Here is a 14,648-nt window from a genome sequence, read left to right on the forward strand (position 1 = left end):
TATATAATATTTTTAATATAACTTAATTAATAGTTTGATTTTATAAAAAGTTCACAAGTTGTTAAAATATATTTTTTATTTTTCATAAAATATTAATTTTAATCTCTCTAATTAACATAATTTAATAAAATATTTAATAAAAATTTAAATTGTTCAAGATTTGTAAGACTAAACATTTAAATATTTAAGAGAGAATCAATTAAAAAAAGAATAGTATCAGACTCGATGTTTCTTCACTTTCTCTCTCTTCATAACACTCCCATTTATGTTTTCCCCTGCAGTTCACGCCAAACGCCTGCACCACCCTCTCTGCTCTCTCGTGCTCTGCATGTGACTGAAAAACCAAAGCTAACATTGCCCTTAATGTAATCATAGTTACCTCTTCATCGTCCCTTTCTTTGTTCTCTGCTGTGAGATTTTGTTTGTACTAGAGGGAGTGGTAATGGAACATGAACATGGTTTGGTGCTGTTGATCTTTGTTAGCAATCACAGAAGACACTCTCTGTTGTTTGTTGTGGCAATGCAACTGATGTTGCTTCTCTCTTCTTTTGCTTCACCCATTAGTGATGAAGGTGTGTGTGCATTGCCGTTTTTACTAACACTCACTCACCCCTTTTTCTTCATGTTTCCTTCACTTGCTCCAACAAGAGTGATCGTTTTCCTCTTGTATTTTTGCATGTGGGTATGCTTGAGGAACACGTATGGTTGTGTTTAAGGACTAAAAACGTAAACTTTATTACAATCCTGGGTTTTCCCAGAGAAATGGAATGCAATGAGCTCGTTATTTGTGTGATGGTGTTTTTTTATTATTTTTTAAAGTAATTGTAGTTACTAATAATTGCGAAAAATGCCATTTTATTTGATTCTTGTTTGCAAAGAGTTTGTGAAAGGAAACGAAAAAAAAAAAAACGAAATTTTGTTTATAGTATTTCTGTTGCAAAATATGAAAGGAAAGAAAACATGAAAATGACCATTTTGTAATTATAATAAAATTCCTTTTTTTTCTGTATTTGGTGCTGATGGGAAGTTTTTGCTCTAACAATTTTTTATGTTTTACTGTTCATGCTTGTTTGTTGTGCTTTTCGACATTCGTTTCAATTATGCTTCTATTGGCGGCTAAGCAGTACTCTAGTTGCGTTTGTTGATAGATGAGAAACATTTCAAGTGTATATTTAGTTGTAACATGTGTAAGTTTTTTTTAAAGCTTGTGCGGTGTGATTTGATCTGTCATTGAACCCCATGTGCTTTGTGAATGGTCAAATGTGGCAAATCCAATCTATGCCTTTTTTTAATGTAGCGAAGTCATGCCTTTGGATCAAAAGCAAGTACTTTTTCGATTTTCTTTTTTTAATCTCATCAAGTAAAATGCTAAGTTTTTTTTTTTTTTAATTTAAATCTTTGTGGAAAGAAAATCCTAAAACTGTATATGATGAAATAATAGCTAAACAAGTGACAAATGTTTATTCATACACTTAATAAAAAGATAAGGTTGTTGTTTTTAAGGGTTGTAGACTAATATTCTTATAATAATAATTATAGTATCAATATCTGCACCTTTATATCTACTTATATAGCTTTTATGGAACCTTTTTAAAACTAGGAAACATGGTTAAAACTTCACCACCCAAACCTGAATTTTGCAAAGGAATTCATTTGCTTAGATGAACGAAAAGATGCGTTAATACAAAGAAGAAAGAATGGATGATAAGGCACTGTAGATTACATATAGATTTTATGCATCAATGAAGTTTTGAAGTACTTGACTTTTCATGCACATGAACGTGTGTGTAGGACAAGCATTGATGAAGATTAAGGCTTCTTTCAGCGATGTAGAAGATGTTCTGCATGATTGGGATAATGTGCACAATGATGACTACTGTTCTTGGCGTGGAGTCTCGTGTGATAATGTCAGCCTTACCGTGATTTCTCTGTGTGTTTTCTATCTGTGATCTCTTCAATCATGTCGTGTTAATCTCTCTGATAACTACATTTTAAGTTAATATGCTTTGTCCTGTTTTTGAAGGAATTTGTCAAGCTTGAACTTGGGCGGGGAGATATCACCGGCAATTGGTGACTTAGGAAACTTGCAATCCATGTACATACCATATCTAGGTTTATTTGATCATACTCTTTCTCTTAGCTTTGACGTCTATGTTTAGTCTGAATTATGCAATTGTGGCATTGACAGAGACCTGCCGGGAAACAAACTAACTGGTCAAATTCCAGATGAAATTGGGAACTGTGCTGCACTTATTCATATGTATGAACCATGATGCTATGGTCTTGTTTCTATTATCTTTTTTCGTGTTTTCCTTGTTATGCTGTGTTGGAGTTTCCCATGATATAAATGCTGATATAATATTTTTATTCATTTAATTTGGAAGGGATTTGTCTGATAATCAGCTATATGGTGATATACCTTTCTCCATATCAAAGCTAAAGCAGCTTGTGTTTCTGTAAGTTTGAAGCCAGAATTTGCCATTCAATGTGTTACTTTTTCACTACTATGGGTCGTGAGTTGAGCTGGTGAATGCAGGAATTTAAAGAGTAATCAGTTGACTGGTCCTGTCCCCTCGACTTTAACCCAAATTCCAAACTTGAAGACTCTGTAAGTTTCCACTTTGTTGTTAAGGGGGGTGTATGAAGCCAAAAATATGATCCAATGGGAATGACAGTTAGTGGCTTCTCTTGGAGAAGTTCTAATAATTGTACTGTCATGTTTCAGTGATCTTGCCCGAAATAGACTCACCGGTGAGATTCCAAGACTACTCTATTGGAATGCAGTCTTGCAGTACCTGTTAGTTCTTCTATCTTTTGTTTGTATCATTTACATTTAAGGCTATTGCATGTTTCCTATTATATCTTACTAAACTATGAAACTCTATTATATAAATACTGAGTTGAAAGCTTACTGTTTTTGTGCTGTCTATGTAACTATGTAATAGTGGGTTGCGAGGGAATATGTTGAGCGGAACACTATCCCCTGATATCTGTCAGTTAACTGGTTTGTGGTATTTGTGAGTATTTCAACCATTTCAATGAGGTTTCTCTCTCTTTTTTTTTAATTTCCTTTCAATCTTCCTTGGTTTCTTACATTTGGTATTTTGTTCTGTTTTACTTTTACCTGATTTCTCAGTGATGTGAGGGGCAATAATTTGACTGGTACAATACCTGACAGCATTGGAAACTGTACAAATTTTGAAATCTTGTATGTTACTTCACTGGTGCATTCAGTAGCTTCATTAGAGTTGTTTTTTTGTCTAAATTGTAACTCCATCTTTTGAATGGGTTTCAGGGATCTATCATATAATCAGATTTCTGGGGAGATCCCCTATAATATTGGATTTCTTCAAGTAGCTACTCTGTGAGTGTACCCTGGATGTGAACCTGTTACTTGCTAACTTTCTTCGATTATCTTTTTTTATATTTTCAGTCACTTCCTGGAAGATATTGTTGTATTTTTTTTGTTATTGGGTGATCTTGTAACCATGAATTGTATAGGATGCAATAATCATTGGCTTCTCTGCCAGGTCACTTCAAGGAAATAAACTAACTGGGAGGATTCCGGAAGTCATTGGTTTAATGCAGGCTCTTGCCATTTTGTAAGTATACTAATCATGAAAACTTTTTGGTTTGAAGTTACATTTCTAGAAAATACTTTCAGTACGGTGATCATATATAATTGTACAATCACATTATCGCAGGGATTTGAGTGAGAATGAGCTGACAGGACCCATCCCTCCCATACTAGGAAATTTGTCTTTCACTGGCAAGCTGTAAGTATGATTTCAAGCAATGATAATATCTCTTGTTAGTTATTTTTGTCTTAGTTTTTTTATCATTTAGGTACCTTCATGGAAACATGATTACTGGATCAATACCTCCAGAACTTGGCAATATGTCAAGACTAAGCTACCTGTGAGTTGATCGCTAATTTGAGTATCCACATTATCTCCTGCTTTCTTCATGAAGTTGCTAAAGAGCTTTTGTTTTTGCAGGCAATTGCATAACAATCAACTAGTTGGAGAAGTTCCTGATGAACTTGGGAAGCTTGAACATTTGTTTGAATTGTGAGTTTTGGTCATTTCATCTCATGTTCATTGCATATGGCAGTTTCAGTAATGTTAAGTTGCTTCACTTACTACTGTTCAGGAATCTTGCCAATAATCATCTCGAAGGATATATTCCACATAACATAAGCTCCTGTACTGCCTTGAACAAGTTGTAAGATTTCTGAACTCTTGGCTGAGAGTATGTGGAATGTTATTTAACATTATTTAGATAGATATCAATACTTTGGCTTGTGGAGTATTGTCCAATCATTTGTTACTTTTGCAGTAATGTGCATGGTAATCATTTAAGTGGTTCAATTCCTTTGAGCTTTCGCAGCCTTGAGAGTTTGACTTACTTGTATGTTTCATCTAACTATATCAAGACTTGCTTCATTCTTTTTGTGGTGGATTTCTTTGCCTATTTATTGATTAATGTGATAAGAAAGTTTTGTTGTATTTCCAGAAATCTTTCTGCAAACAATTTCAAAGGGAGTATACCTGTTGAGCTGGGCCATATAATAAACCTTGATACGTTGTAAGTTCATGAAAGTATATCTGACTCGGTGAGTTGCAAGGCAGCATATGCTGAATTAGTTTTTGTATGTTGTGTTTTAGGGATCTATCTAGCAATAATTTTTCAGGGCATATTCCAGGGTCTGTTGGTTATCTTGAACATCTTCTGACCTTGTAAGATGAAAGCTGCTGTTAAACCATTTAATCTACTTATTTTTGGGTTTCACTTGTTGCTGCAGTTATGTAATATTAATCCATTATATATACAGGAACTTGAGCGGTAATAATCTTCAGGGTCCCTTGCCTGCTGAATTTGGAAACCTAAAAAGCATACAAATAATGTGAGTTTTGTTGCTCTTTTTGAAGTTTAAAATTCATTTGAGTCCTATCACATTGTATGTCCTTGTGGTTGTAAGTATCCATAATAAATTTTTTTTCTTTAGTGATATGTCTTTCAACCGACTGTCGGGTAGCATCCCTCCGGAAATTGGTCAGCTGCAGAATCTTGTGTCTCTGTATGTTAAGCCATGATATATCTCCTGTTTGATATTATTTTCATTGCTCATATTCAGAATAACGTGTTCACGAATTTTTTCTTTTCTTTTGCTGGAACTGTATGACAGGATTTTGAACAACAATGATTTGCATGGGAAGATTCCAGATCAGCTTACCAATTGCTTAAGTCTTAACTCCCTGTGTGTATTCCTAACAACTAGCCAGCTGTCTTATGATAATTTTCTTCAGTGTTGTGTCTGATGTGTGTCTCATTTCTGAATGCTTTGCATGCTTCATGTGCTAGGAATGTCTCTTACAATAACTTATCTGGAGTCATTCCACTTATGAGGAACTTCTCACGGTTTTCTGCCGACAGGTATTGTGCAGAAATGCCGAATTTCTTGGTTTTAACTTCCATTTATAATGACTTGTAATGTGATATATTGCAGCTTCATTGGAAATCCATTATTATGTGGAAATTGGATAGGATCAATATGTGGTACTTACATGCCAAAATCCAGAGGTGTAACATCCATCTGAAATGACTTGATAGTTACAATTATGATAATAATATTGCATTTTTTCTGAGAATATAATATTTAAATATAGTAAGCTTTACTTGGTACTTCTTTGTTCAGTGGTTTTTTCAAGGGCTGTGGTTGTTTGTCTCGTATTTGGTATCATCACAGTATTGGCCATGGTATCTATTGCTATCTACAGATCAAGCCAATCAAAGCAATTGCTTAAAGGGTCTAGAGGAACTGGGCAAGGCATGTTGAGTTTAAGACATACTTATATTTTTCATTGTTTTGTGAGCCTGAATACTCACTTCATTTCTTTTGCCTTTTGCTTCCTTCTCTTCAGGGCCACCCAAGCTTGTAATTCTTCATATGGGCCTGGCCATCCACACCTTTGATGATATTATGAGAGTTACTGAGAATCTTGATGAGAAATATATCATAGGGTATGGTGCCTCTAGTACCGTATACAAGTGTGTATTGAAGAATTCCCGACCAATTGCAATTAAACGACTGTACAACCAGCATCCACACAACTCAAGGGAGTTTGAGACAGAGCTTGAAACTGTTGGCAGCATCAGACATAGGAATCTTGTTACTTTACATGGTTATGCCCTAACTCCTTATGGAAATCTTCTTTTCTATGACTACATGGAGAATGGCTCTCTCTGGGATCTTCTTCATGGTAAATGTACTGAACCTTGGTAAAACTCCTTACAAATTTTCACATTGATGATATGACATCCTGTGTTAAAAAAAAATGTATGAGGTGCATGGGCATTGTAATCTTCCTCAGATTGATGATGTCTAGAATTTCTGAACACATTTGTTTCCATTGTTTAAGAGAAATCAGCAAATGTAGTGTAAAACTTTGTTTTTTTGACATAAACTGTCTTGTCTGAAGGTCCCATGAAAAAGGTAAAACTTGATTGGGAGGCACGCTTGAGGATTGCTGTTGGAGCTGCTGAAGGACTTGCTTACCTCCATCATGACTGCAATCCTCGAATCATTCACAGGGACATAAAGTCCTCAAATATCCTGTTGGATGAGAACTTTGAAGCTCATCTCTCTGATTTTGGCATTGCCAAATGTTTATCAACAACAAAAACTCATGCATCAACATATGTTCTTGGAACAATAGGCTATATTGATCCTGAGTATGCCCGGACATCTAGGCTGAATGAAAAATCTGATGTATATAGCTTTGGCATTGTTCTACTCGAGCTACTAACTGGGAAGAAAGCGGTGGACAATGATTCTAACTTGCATCATTTGGTAAGTACTTTCTGCATTATTCATTTTTGGGTTTATAATTATCCATAGGCAGACACCTAGAATCTGAGTAATAACGTTTACATGGTTTGTTAGGTTGGTCTGGAGCATTTGGTATATGATTATACATGTGTACTCTTAATATGCTATGTTGCCAATACATAAAATCATCATTTGTGAATGAAATATGAAGTCCTTTACTGTTAAAGTTGGCAATGATGTGTGTAAACATGCCTTGCAGATTTTGTCTAAAGCCGATAGCAACACTGTAATGGAGACAGTGGATCCTGAAGTATCTGTTACCTGCATGGATCTGGCCCATGTTAAGAAAACCTTTCAGCTTGCATTGCTTTGCACAAAAACAAATCCTTCTGAGAGGCCTACCATGCATGAAGTTGCTAGGGTCTTGGGATCACTACTCCCTGCACCTCCCAGCAACATCTTTGCCCCTCCTACAAAGACCATTGATTATGCACAATTTGTGATACAAAAAAGAAACCACCTCCACCACCCACAAATGGATAGGCTACAACCTCCGCAGGAGAAGTACTCTAATGATCAATGGTTTGTTCACTTTGAGGATGTTGTGTCAAACAGCCTCTAAGCACTTGATCTTGTTGTATCCGTGATTCATGTCAAAGCCAAAGGTTGGAGTGAAGAGGGTGGACAAACAACTAAGACTTTTGGAAATTGTATGGTAGTTTTTTCCCCTTAACAGCTAGATGGGTCATTGGATTTTTACACTTTTTTGGGATGATCAAGAACAGTCAAGAGAAAAGAGCTTGTAGAAAATGGTCACCGTAGTTTGTAGCAAGTATTGCTCTTTAGTAGTAGTATGTAGTAACAGTCAATGGAATTTCTTGCATACATAGTTTATGTGAATGGTTCAACTATATATATCACTAGAAGCATCCCAGGTAGATGTCTCCACCTTAAATTAGATTACTGTATTCTCTCTCTCTCTCTCTCTCTCTTATCATACCAAAGTTTATTCCTAAGTTTTAAAATTATTTGAGGTTTGTAAATTAACATAGAATTATGGAAATGGTTGGGGATACAAAGTAGTATTGTTTTTTATTTCGGTTCACTGATGCAAAGCGTTGTTACTTGGTTATATCATGCCATGTAAAATTTTAATTTCAAGAAAAGTGGTACGTGAGGGTGAATGAGTTTAATTGGCTGGTGTTTTTGGAATTAAAACAATTTTAAGTTTTCAACAGTTAGTTTTTTAGTTAATAGTTAAACACAATTTTACGCATTTTCTTCAAAAGTACACTAGTCACTTTATAGACTAGGCTAATGGCATCTCATGGTGATTTAAGCCATATGCTAGCACTGATATGTGCCTTCAATTGACTTCATTTGCGATGATCGATCTTATAAGTGATGACAATTCGATCCAACACGGAGCTCTGAATTTTGTTCATTGAATTACTTGATTCAATGAAATTTTGCTATGAGGTGGCTTTTAATGAATGATAAGAGGGTGATCTATTTCGATCTCCTTTCTAACTTGTAAAATTAATTTGTACTTATCGTGTGCCATTTTTTTTAATCTGTACAGAGCTGTGCCCAGTGTGTGAGAATCAGCATGGTGAGGCAGTGTAAAGTGTCTAAAAAATAAAAATATAAGAGAGGACATGTTTGGTAAAAAAAAATCGACATAAGTAATGAAAAAGGGTTAAATGTATTGAATTTTTGTAAACTTTTTAAGAAGCCAAGGTTATTCATTCTAATATCTGAAGTTTTCATTTAAAATAAAAGTTTTTGTATTTTAAATATATGACTTAGTACACTAATTTAGTTAAACCTTCGGTATAATTCCATTTATTTTGGACAAGTACTAAACTTCACAGTTTATAGTGCATAACAATTTTATTTCAATTTAAAATATTAGAATTTAATTAAAGGTAGATAGTATGTGAACAGACACTGCTTGTACAGAAGGGTGAACCAAGTGGCCTACGGTTGGAAAATTGTCAAAGAAAATGCAAAAGGAGAGGCATTTATCACTACCAGGTTACCTTAGACTGTTTGGGAACCAAAAGCAATTTACAAGTATAGTATTTTTTTTATCCCTCTTACTGTAGCACACCACATTACATTTTGGAAATTTTTTCATACATAGACTTAACAGGAAAGGGAAAAGGACATTAAGAAATTTGAAAAGTCTAATGCATTGTTGTACATTGCAAGTATTAAATTCCATCTTGGAACTTCCTCTCTAAATCTAAGTAATAGAATCCTTTTAAGCCCTGGTTAGCAAATAAGGCCCCGTTTGGGGTATTTTCAATATAAATTACATTTGAACTTCCATTAATGAGAGGAACACTTTCTTATGGAATTTTAAGCAAATGTGCCTAGACTAACAAGCATCAATTAGGAGAACCCCCACTCTATTTTCAGCTAATGTCCAATCTCCTGTGTAAAAAAAAAAAAAAAACAAGATTTTTGTGTAATTTATGCGGTTGTCTTTTCAAACGATGGCAAACAAATGATTTTTTTACTGCATATTTAAGGACACACAATACAAATTAAAATGTAGTAAGTCTTTATTGAAAATCACAAAATTTATGTAATAATAACATTAATTGTTGAGCATTTTAATAAAAAAGTTACTATTTATTAATTCTTTATTACTATGTATTCTTAAGTACGCATTGAAAAAACCAATAAACAGTTTTGGAAGCAAATTATATTTAGATTTGGTTCTACTTGCCAGCATATAGGTCTGCTTTGATATGATGGATCCCATTTCACTCACACATTGATACTCCTTTCCACATGGTCTCTGAATTCCTTCTTTGATCAAATTCATTTTCTATAAGTTAAATGTTATGACAAAAATAAGATTTGCATTTAAGTAAAATTTACATCCATATCAAAAGTGAGAAGTAACCAATATAATCCAGTATAGTCTGAAATTTTATTTGCTAAACATGAATTTGTGTTTCATGGACAATATAATGTAACTTTTATCAATGAATGTACAATACCAACCACTAACATACCTCATGCCCCTGTCTCAAGGATCCTGGTCTATTCTCTTTCAAGCCCTGCAATAGATTAATTAGGAACAATCATGCATTAATAGGAATGCTTCAGAAACTAAAAGAAACAATTTTTTCATAGGAGTGTTAAGAAAGATGAACCTTAGAAATTGGCTTCTCCTTTGATGGTGATTTTGTATTTTGTTTTTCAGAAGCAATGGAGAGCTGCAAATTAGGCCCCAAAATCAAACCACCATGATAGGGAAAATAATCATTGTGTATCCATGCTAACATGTAGCATATAAAGTTTCGGCAAATGATAACCACTGCTCTAAGAATATTGGTTAAGGAACAAAAAAAAAAATAATTATTTTTTTGCCAGAAAATTTAATAAATACCCTTTTCCCCTTAATTTCTAATGTAATTCAGTATAACTTTTAATAAAAAATTTATCACTTTTAATTTCTTATTTAATATCCTAAAGGCACTGGTTAGTAAGACACTAAAATTATAAACATTGACTTGAGAATCAAATCCCAACTATAAAACTAGTTCTTCATGACAAATTAGTAACATATTTAGAAACACTTATTCTTTATAATTTAGAAAATAATTATTCTTTAAAACTAGTTAAATCGAAAAAGTGAAAAAAAAAATTGAACTCTTAGTAGTTACTTGTAGCATGTTACTACCTTGCTAAATAATTCTGTGGGTGGTTCATTTAGAGATCTCTTGTCGTTTGATTCCTAAGAAGAAATAAAAGAAAAACAGAAATTACAATGAAAGATATATATATATATATATATATATACACACACAACAAACATGAAAATTTACAAAAACGTGCGCTCAACACATTACCAGTGGAAATACTTTCACAGTTCGGAAGACACCTCTTTCCCCATTACTTGAGAATTGCTGATGCAAACACATCATATATGTATATAATCATTGACTTTTTACTTTATTAAAAATGAATTTTAAAGAAAAATTGCACCTATACCACTGTAAACCTTAAACATTATGATGATAACTTACCTTATCATCGGTGCTACCTCGGAGTTTGTTAATCGTTCTACATTTCTCTTGCTTTGAGCCAGAGTTTGTGCTGTCAACAATAATAATAAGAGAAAATTTATAATTCTTTATTTATGGGAATTTTTTTTAACATATGTCTAAAAATACATAGTAAAAAAATTTTAAATTATAATATTTAACATTAATAATACATTATATTTTATAATATCTTATAAATTCTAATAAAATACGTAAATTTTTTTATTACGTACCGTTTAACAATTGATCAAAAGCTACAGGCATGAATCACTAAAGATCCACGTGCCATTTCTGTGACTGTAACAAAATATTCTTATTATGAAAGGGTATTATATTATATACGGGCCCTTGTTTGAGTGGTTTTGATTATCATGCACTTTTTTTAAGAAAATTAAACTTTTCTAAAAATTTTATATTTCGATATATTTTCTCTAAAATCTTATATTTCAATATATAATATTTTAAAATCTCATATTTAAATTAATTTTCTACTGGATCATTATACAAAATTCTTTATGTTTAATGTAACAAAAAAAAAAATTGTGTTTATACCTTTTGAGATCCCTTGTTTCAGTATTTGAGATAGAAATGCAGTTCAAATTACCTCTGGCCTGCAATGGAAAACACAAAACATTGAGAATAAGGGGAATGTGATTACTTGAGAATACAAAACTAAACCACTTACTTGAGTGAAACATAAACAGAAGCAAAAAATTCTTAAGACACAATAACTACAGCAAAAATTATTTAACTAACATTATTAGACGTATGTTGCATTGCCCTCTCTGATGTTCTCAAGTGGAATACCTGAAAAATAATTGTTAAGAAACAAAATTACGTAATTCATTACATTCACTGAAAATAATGCATCAGTGAAGAGTCAAAATATGACTAAAAAATTTGATTACTTGAAATTCTGTTAGTCGCTGTGTTTTGATCTTGGGAAAGAGTTTTGAGGGACCCTCCAAAATCTGCCACGCCCAAAAAGTTAATTATAAAAAAGTGATTGTTTTAACATGTACTCGAGGGCTTGTTAAAAAATTAAAAATATTTATTTCATGAAAAATATTTCATACATATTTTTTATGATAATTTCAAATGTTTAATATTTTTTTTAACAGGTAACCTTTTTAGCACGCATTACATAAAAAGTCCATACATTTACATCCGTTATCATTAGGTACTAATTAGTTTCTTCCAAAGTACAATTGAAACTGAAAGTGCTTACTTTTTTATGTAAAGAGCGTGCTTTAAGCACTTGAGAACTTGACACTGTAGTTCCATCTGATTGAGCATTAGTTTTAGACCTAATAAAGCACAACACCATCCAACATTTTGTCAAGTATGTCACAAAAAATGTTTAAAACAAAGGATGCCACAATATGAGAATATGATTTACTTGTGTCTTTGTGCCCTTTGAGATGTCACCAAATTAGATTCTTTAGGAATGGTAACGTTTGTTTTAGACGATGAATTGATGTCATTACCATCAACCTGCATTATAACAAAGTTAGACATAGCAATTCATGGTTATTACACCAACTTTCCTTGTGTGACAGTGTGAGGGTGTCAACAACAACTATATTCATATACTACTTTTGCCTAATTTCCACCTTATTTTTTTACTTATTCGCATTTTTTACTTTTCATTTTATACATCCCATTTTTAGGGTATGACTAACATAATTCTATTGTCAAACAAATAATGGATCATATTCCAAAAAAAATGGTTACCTCATGAGTTTTCTTATGTGTAAAAAGAATTTGATGCTTCAAACGAGCAACCTGTCATGAATTTCAGCAGTGAAAGAGGAGAAAGAGATCATGCACAGTAAAGGCTGAAAAATTAAATTTGAGTATTGCTAACTAATGTCTTAAAAATATTGGCTAAGAGATTAAAATATATTTTTTAAAATTACATTAGAATGCATTGAAAATTACAGAAAAAAAAAGGCATTAACAATATTTGCTAACAAAAGCTTTTTACTTGTCACTTTAAGGACTATGGTTAGCATGCGCTATTAAATTAAGCTAAAGATTTCATAATAGTTAGCATGGAAGGTTTATTCATAAACTTGAGCATACCGTGCGCAAGTAACCAGCTTCAAGCTTCTGCCTTTTGGTTAATTGGGCATCTGGGGAAGAAGAATTCTGTCTCTGAAACCTGCTAAGTTTAAATGACAGAGGAGATGAACCACAAGGGAAATAAAAAAAAGGAAGTTAACAAAAGGAAAAGAGTGATAAAAATTTCTTATAAATATGTTATTCATAAGATAAAATGCCATGCATGAGTGCATCAATATCAAATTTGTTTAAGTCTTATAAGTATGGTTTCTTTTAGTTCTGGTCTAAAAAATTTCTTTAGTTTTAATCTATACAAATTTTAAAATATTTTGAAATGACATGTTTAAGTGGAGATAAAAATTATTCTAAAAAAGTTAAAATTTACAAGTGTCAAAAATAATAAAAAAAATACAAAGACCAAAAATTAAATGATGCAATATTTACATAGACCCAACAAATATTTAATCTATTTTTATATATAAAAAATCATATAACAACATCAAAAAGTAACTGCAAAATGAAATTAGCCACCATGACCAAGCAAATCTGGGATGAGATATAATTTGCACCTTCTGGAATCTCGAGGGGTTTGGTCTTCTGAAGGGTTCTTCTGCTTGGCCAAATGACTTGCTGTTGGTCTCATAAAAGAGAAATCTTTTGAGTTTGATCGACTAGACTTCCTCAGATGCTTTGTCTTACCATTTAACAAATCTGCATTCAATCACCAAATTAAACGATAAATCAAAAAGTTTAAGAGAATCACATAAAACTACCAAAAAAAAAAAAAAGATCAGCGAATTTCATTCTACATACAAAACTAAAGTCCAGATTCAAAACATAGTAAACCATCTGTAAGAAATTTGATGAAGGCCCAACTTTCACATAAACGAAAAATATTCATGTTTGCAATGCAAAAACTTAGGCAAATGGTAATTAAATTTTTGTCAGAAAAATATTATTAATGCAGCTGATTCTTAATACATCCTATCTGATTTCTAATATATATAAAATTTTAATTTTTAATGCATTAACCAAGAAACTGATTAGCTAAATTCCGAAAACTTATAATAAAAATTTTGAGCTAAATTCATCAAAACGTTGTGACATCAATTTAAAAACAATGCAGACACAACGAAATGAAAAACTTTACCTCTGCTATCATCATGCTCAATGGCTGAAATTTGTCCAGGCTCCACGCAAGGACCAGAGTTTTCAGTAATGATATTCACACTTTCCATTGCACCGGAATTTCCCCATCTCAACTTCACGAGAAATGCTGCACAAAACAATAAATAAACCAATCAAAACTCTTTTTTTTTTGCCTTTTAGAAACATTTAATTGCAATGCAACAACAAAACATTTTCAAACATCACAAACAAGGTGTAATTTTCCTTAAATTCTTACGTGAAGGTGGATCACTAGCGGCGAATTCAAACCATTCCTCTGCTTCCGCGGCATCCCAAAACGCTTCTAGATGAGAGAAATCGTAGAATTGAGGAGCGTCGAACTCATAATCAATATCAATTTCGTGATTCCCACATAGAGGCGCGTATTCTACCTCAATCTCCTCGAACTCTTCTTCCATATTTCTCTCTCTCTCTCTCTCTCTCTCTGTGTGTGTGTGTGTTTCTCTCTCTTCAAAAGCTTAACTAGCCATGATTAAAACAATGCCACCCAATGGAGATTC

At 32.8% G+C, this 14,648-nt stretch overlaps 2 protein-coding genes across 2 annotated transcripts; one reads left to right on the top strand and one right to left on the bottom strand.

Moving 5' to 3' along the window:
* The first annotated feature begins 442 nt into the window (after positions 1-442).
* LOC113867607 (LRR receptor-like serine/threonine-protein kinase ERL1) lies at positions 443-7,454 on the top strand. The gene is made up of 27 exons (XM_027503007.1): positions 443-572; positions 1,792-1,930; positions 2,024-2,095; positions 2,189-2,260; positions 2,385-2,456; positions 2,537-2,608; positions 2,726-2,797; positions 2,946-3,017; positions 3,137-3,208; positions 3,296-3,364; positions 3,531-3,602; positions 3,705-3,776; positions 3,847-3,918; positions 3,999-4,070; positions 4,153-4,224; positions 4,339-4,410; positions 4,516-4,587; positions 4,668-4,739; positions 4,835-4,906; positions 5,009-5,080; positions 5,189-5,260; positions 5,365-5,436; positions 5,510-5,583; positions 5,699-5,866; positions 5,925-6,263; positions 6,483-6,853; positions 7,092-7,454. Exons 1-27 carry the CDS (start codon positions 443-445, stop codon positions 7,452-7,454), a joined length of 3,021 nt encoding a protein of 1,006 aa, XP_027358808.1.
* A 1,761-nt stretch (positions 7,455-9,215) lies between these two features.
* On the bottom strand, positions 9,216-14,546 carry LOC113866693. The gene is made up of 17 exons (XM_027501502.1): positions 14,366-14,546; positions 14,111-14,236; positions 13,530-13,671; positions 12,982-13,060; positions 12,631-12,681; positions 12,296-12,390; positions 12,125-12,203; positions 11,805-11,867; positions 11,653-11,703; positions 11,449-11,507; positions 10,879-10,948; positions 10,702-10,758; positions 10,533-10,586; positions 10,003-10,065; positions 9,862-9,906; positions 9,566-9,671; positions 9,216-9,271 (listed from the first exon to the last, which is right to left on the bottom strand). Exons 1-17 carry the CDS (start codon positions 14,544-14,546, stop codon positions 9,216-9,218), a joined length of 1,377 nt encoding a protein of 458 aa, XP_027357303.1.
* Positions 14,547-14,648: the final 102 nt, after the last annotated feature.

Source organism: Abrus precatorius, unplaced genomic scaffold (assembly GCF_003935025.1).
Source record: "Abrus precatorius isolate BTA unplaced genomic scaffold, Abrus_2018 Scaffold5, whole genome shotgun sequence".
NCBI lineage: Eukaryota > Viridiplantae > Streptophyta > Magnoliopsida > Fabales > Fabaceae > Abrus > Abrus precatorius.

Excerpts from the sequence above, each read along its gene's own strand:
- LOC113867607 (XM_027503007.1), top strand. The coding sequence starts at position 443 with ATGGAACATGAACATGGTTTGGTGCTGTTGATCTTTGTTAGCAATCAC. Across the intron at positions 4,225-4,338 it reads TGTACTGCCTTGAACAAGTT|TAATGTGCATGGTAATCATT; the intron begins GTAAGATTTCTG and ends TTACTTTTGCAG. Across the intron at positions 6,264-6,482 it reads TCTCTGGGATCTTCTTCATG|GTCCCATGAAAAAGGTAAAA; the intron begins GTAAATGTACTG and ends TCTTGTCTGAAG.
- LOC113866693 (XM_027501502.1), bottom strand. The coding sequence starts at position 14,546 with ATGGAAGAAGAGTTCGAGGAGATTGAGGTAGAATACGCGCCTCTATGT. Across the intron at positions 10,949-11,448 it reads GAAACAAGGGATCTCAAAAG|CACAAACTCTGGCTCAAAGC; the intron begins GTATAAACACAA and ends TATTGTTGACAG. Across the intron at positions 9,672-9,861 it reads CCTTGAGACAGGGGCATGAG|AAAATGAATTTGATCAAAGA; the intron begins GTATGTTAGTGG and ends TTTAACTTATAG.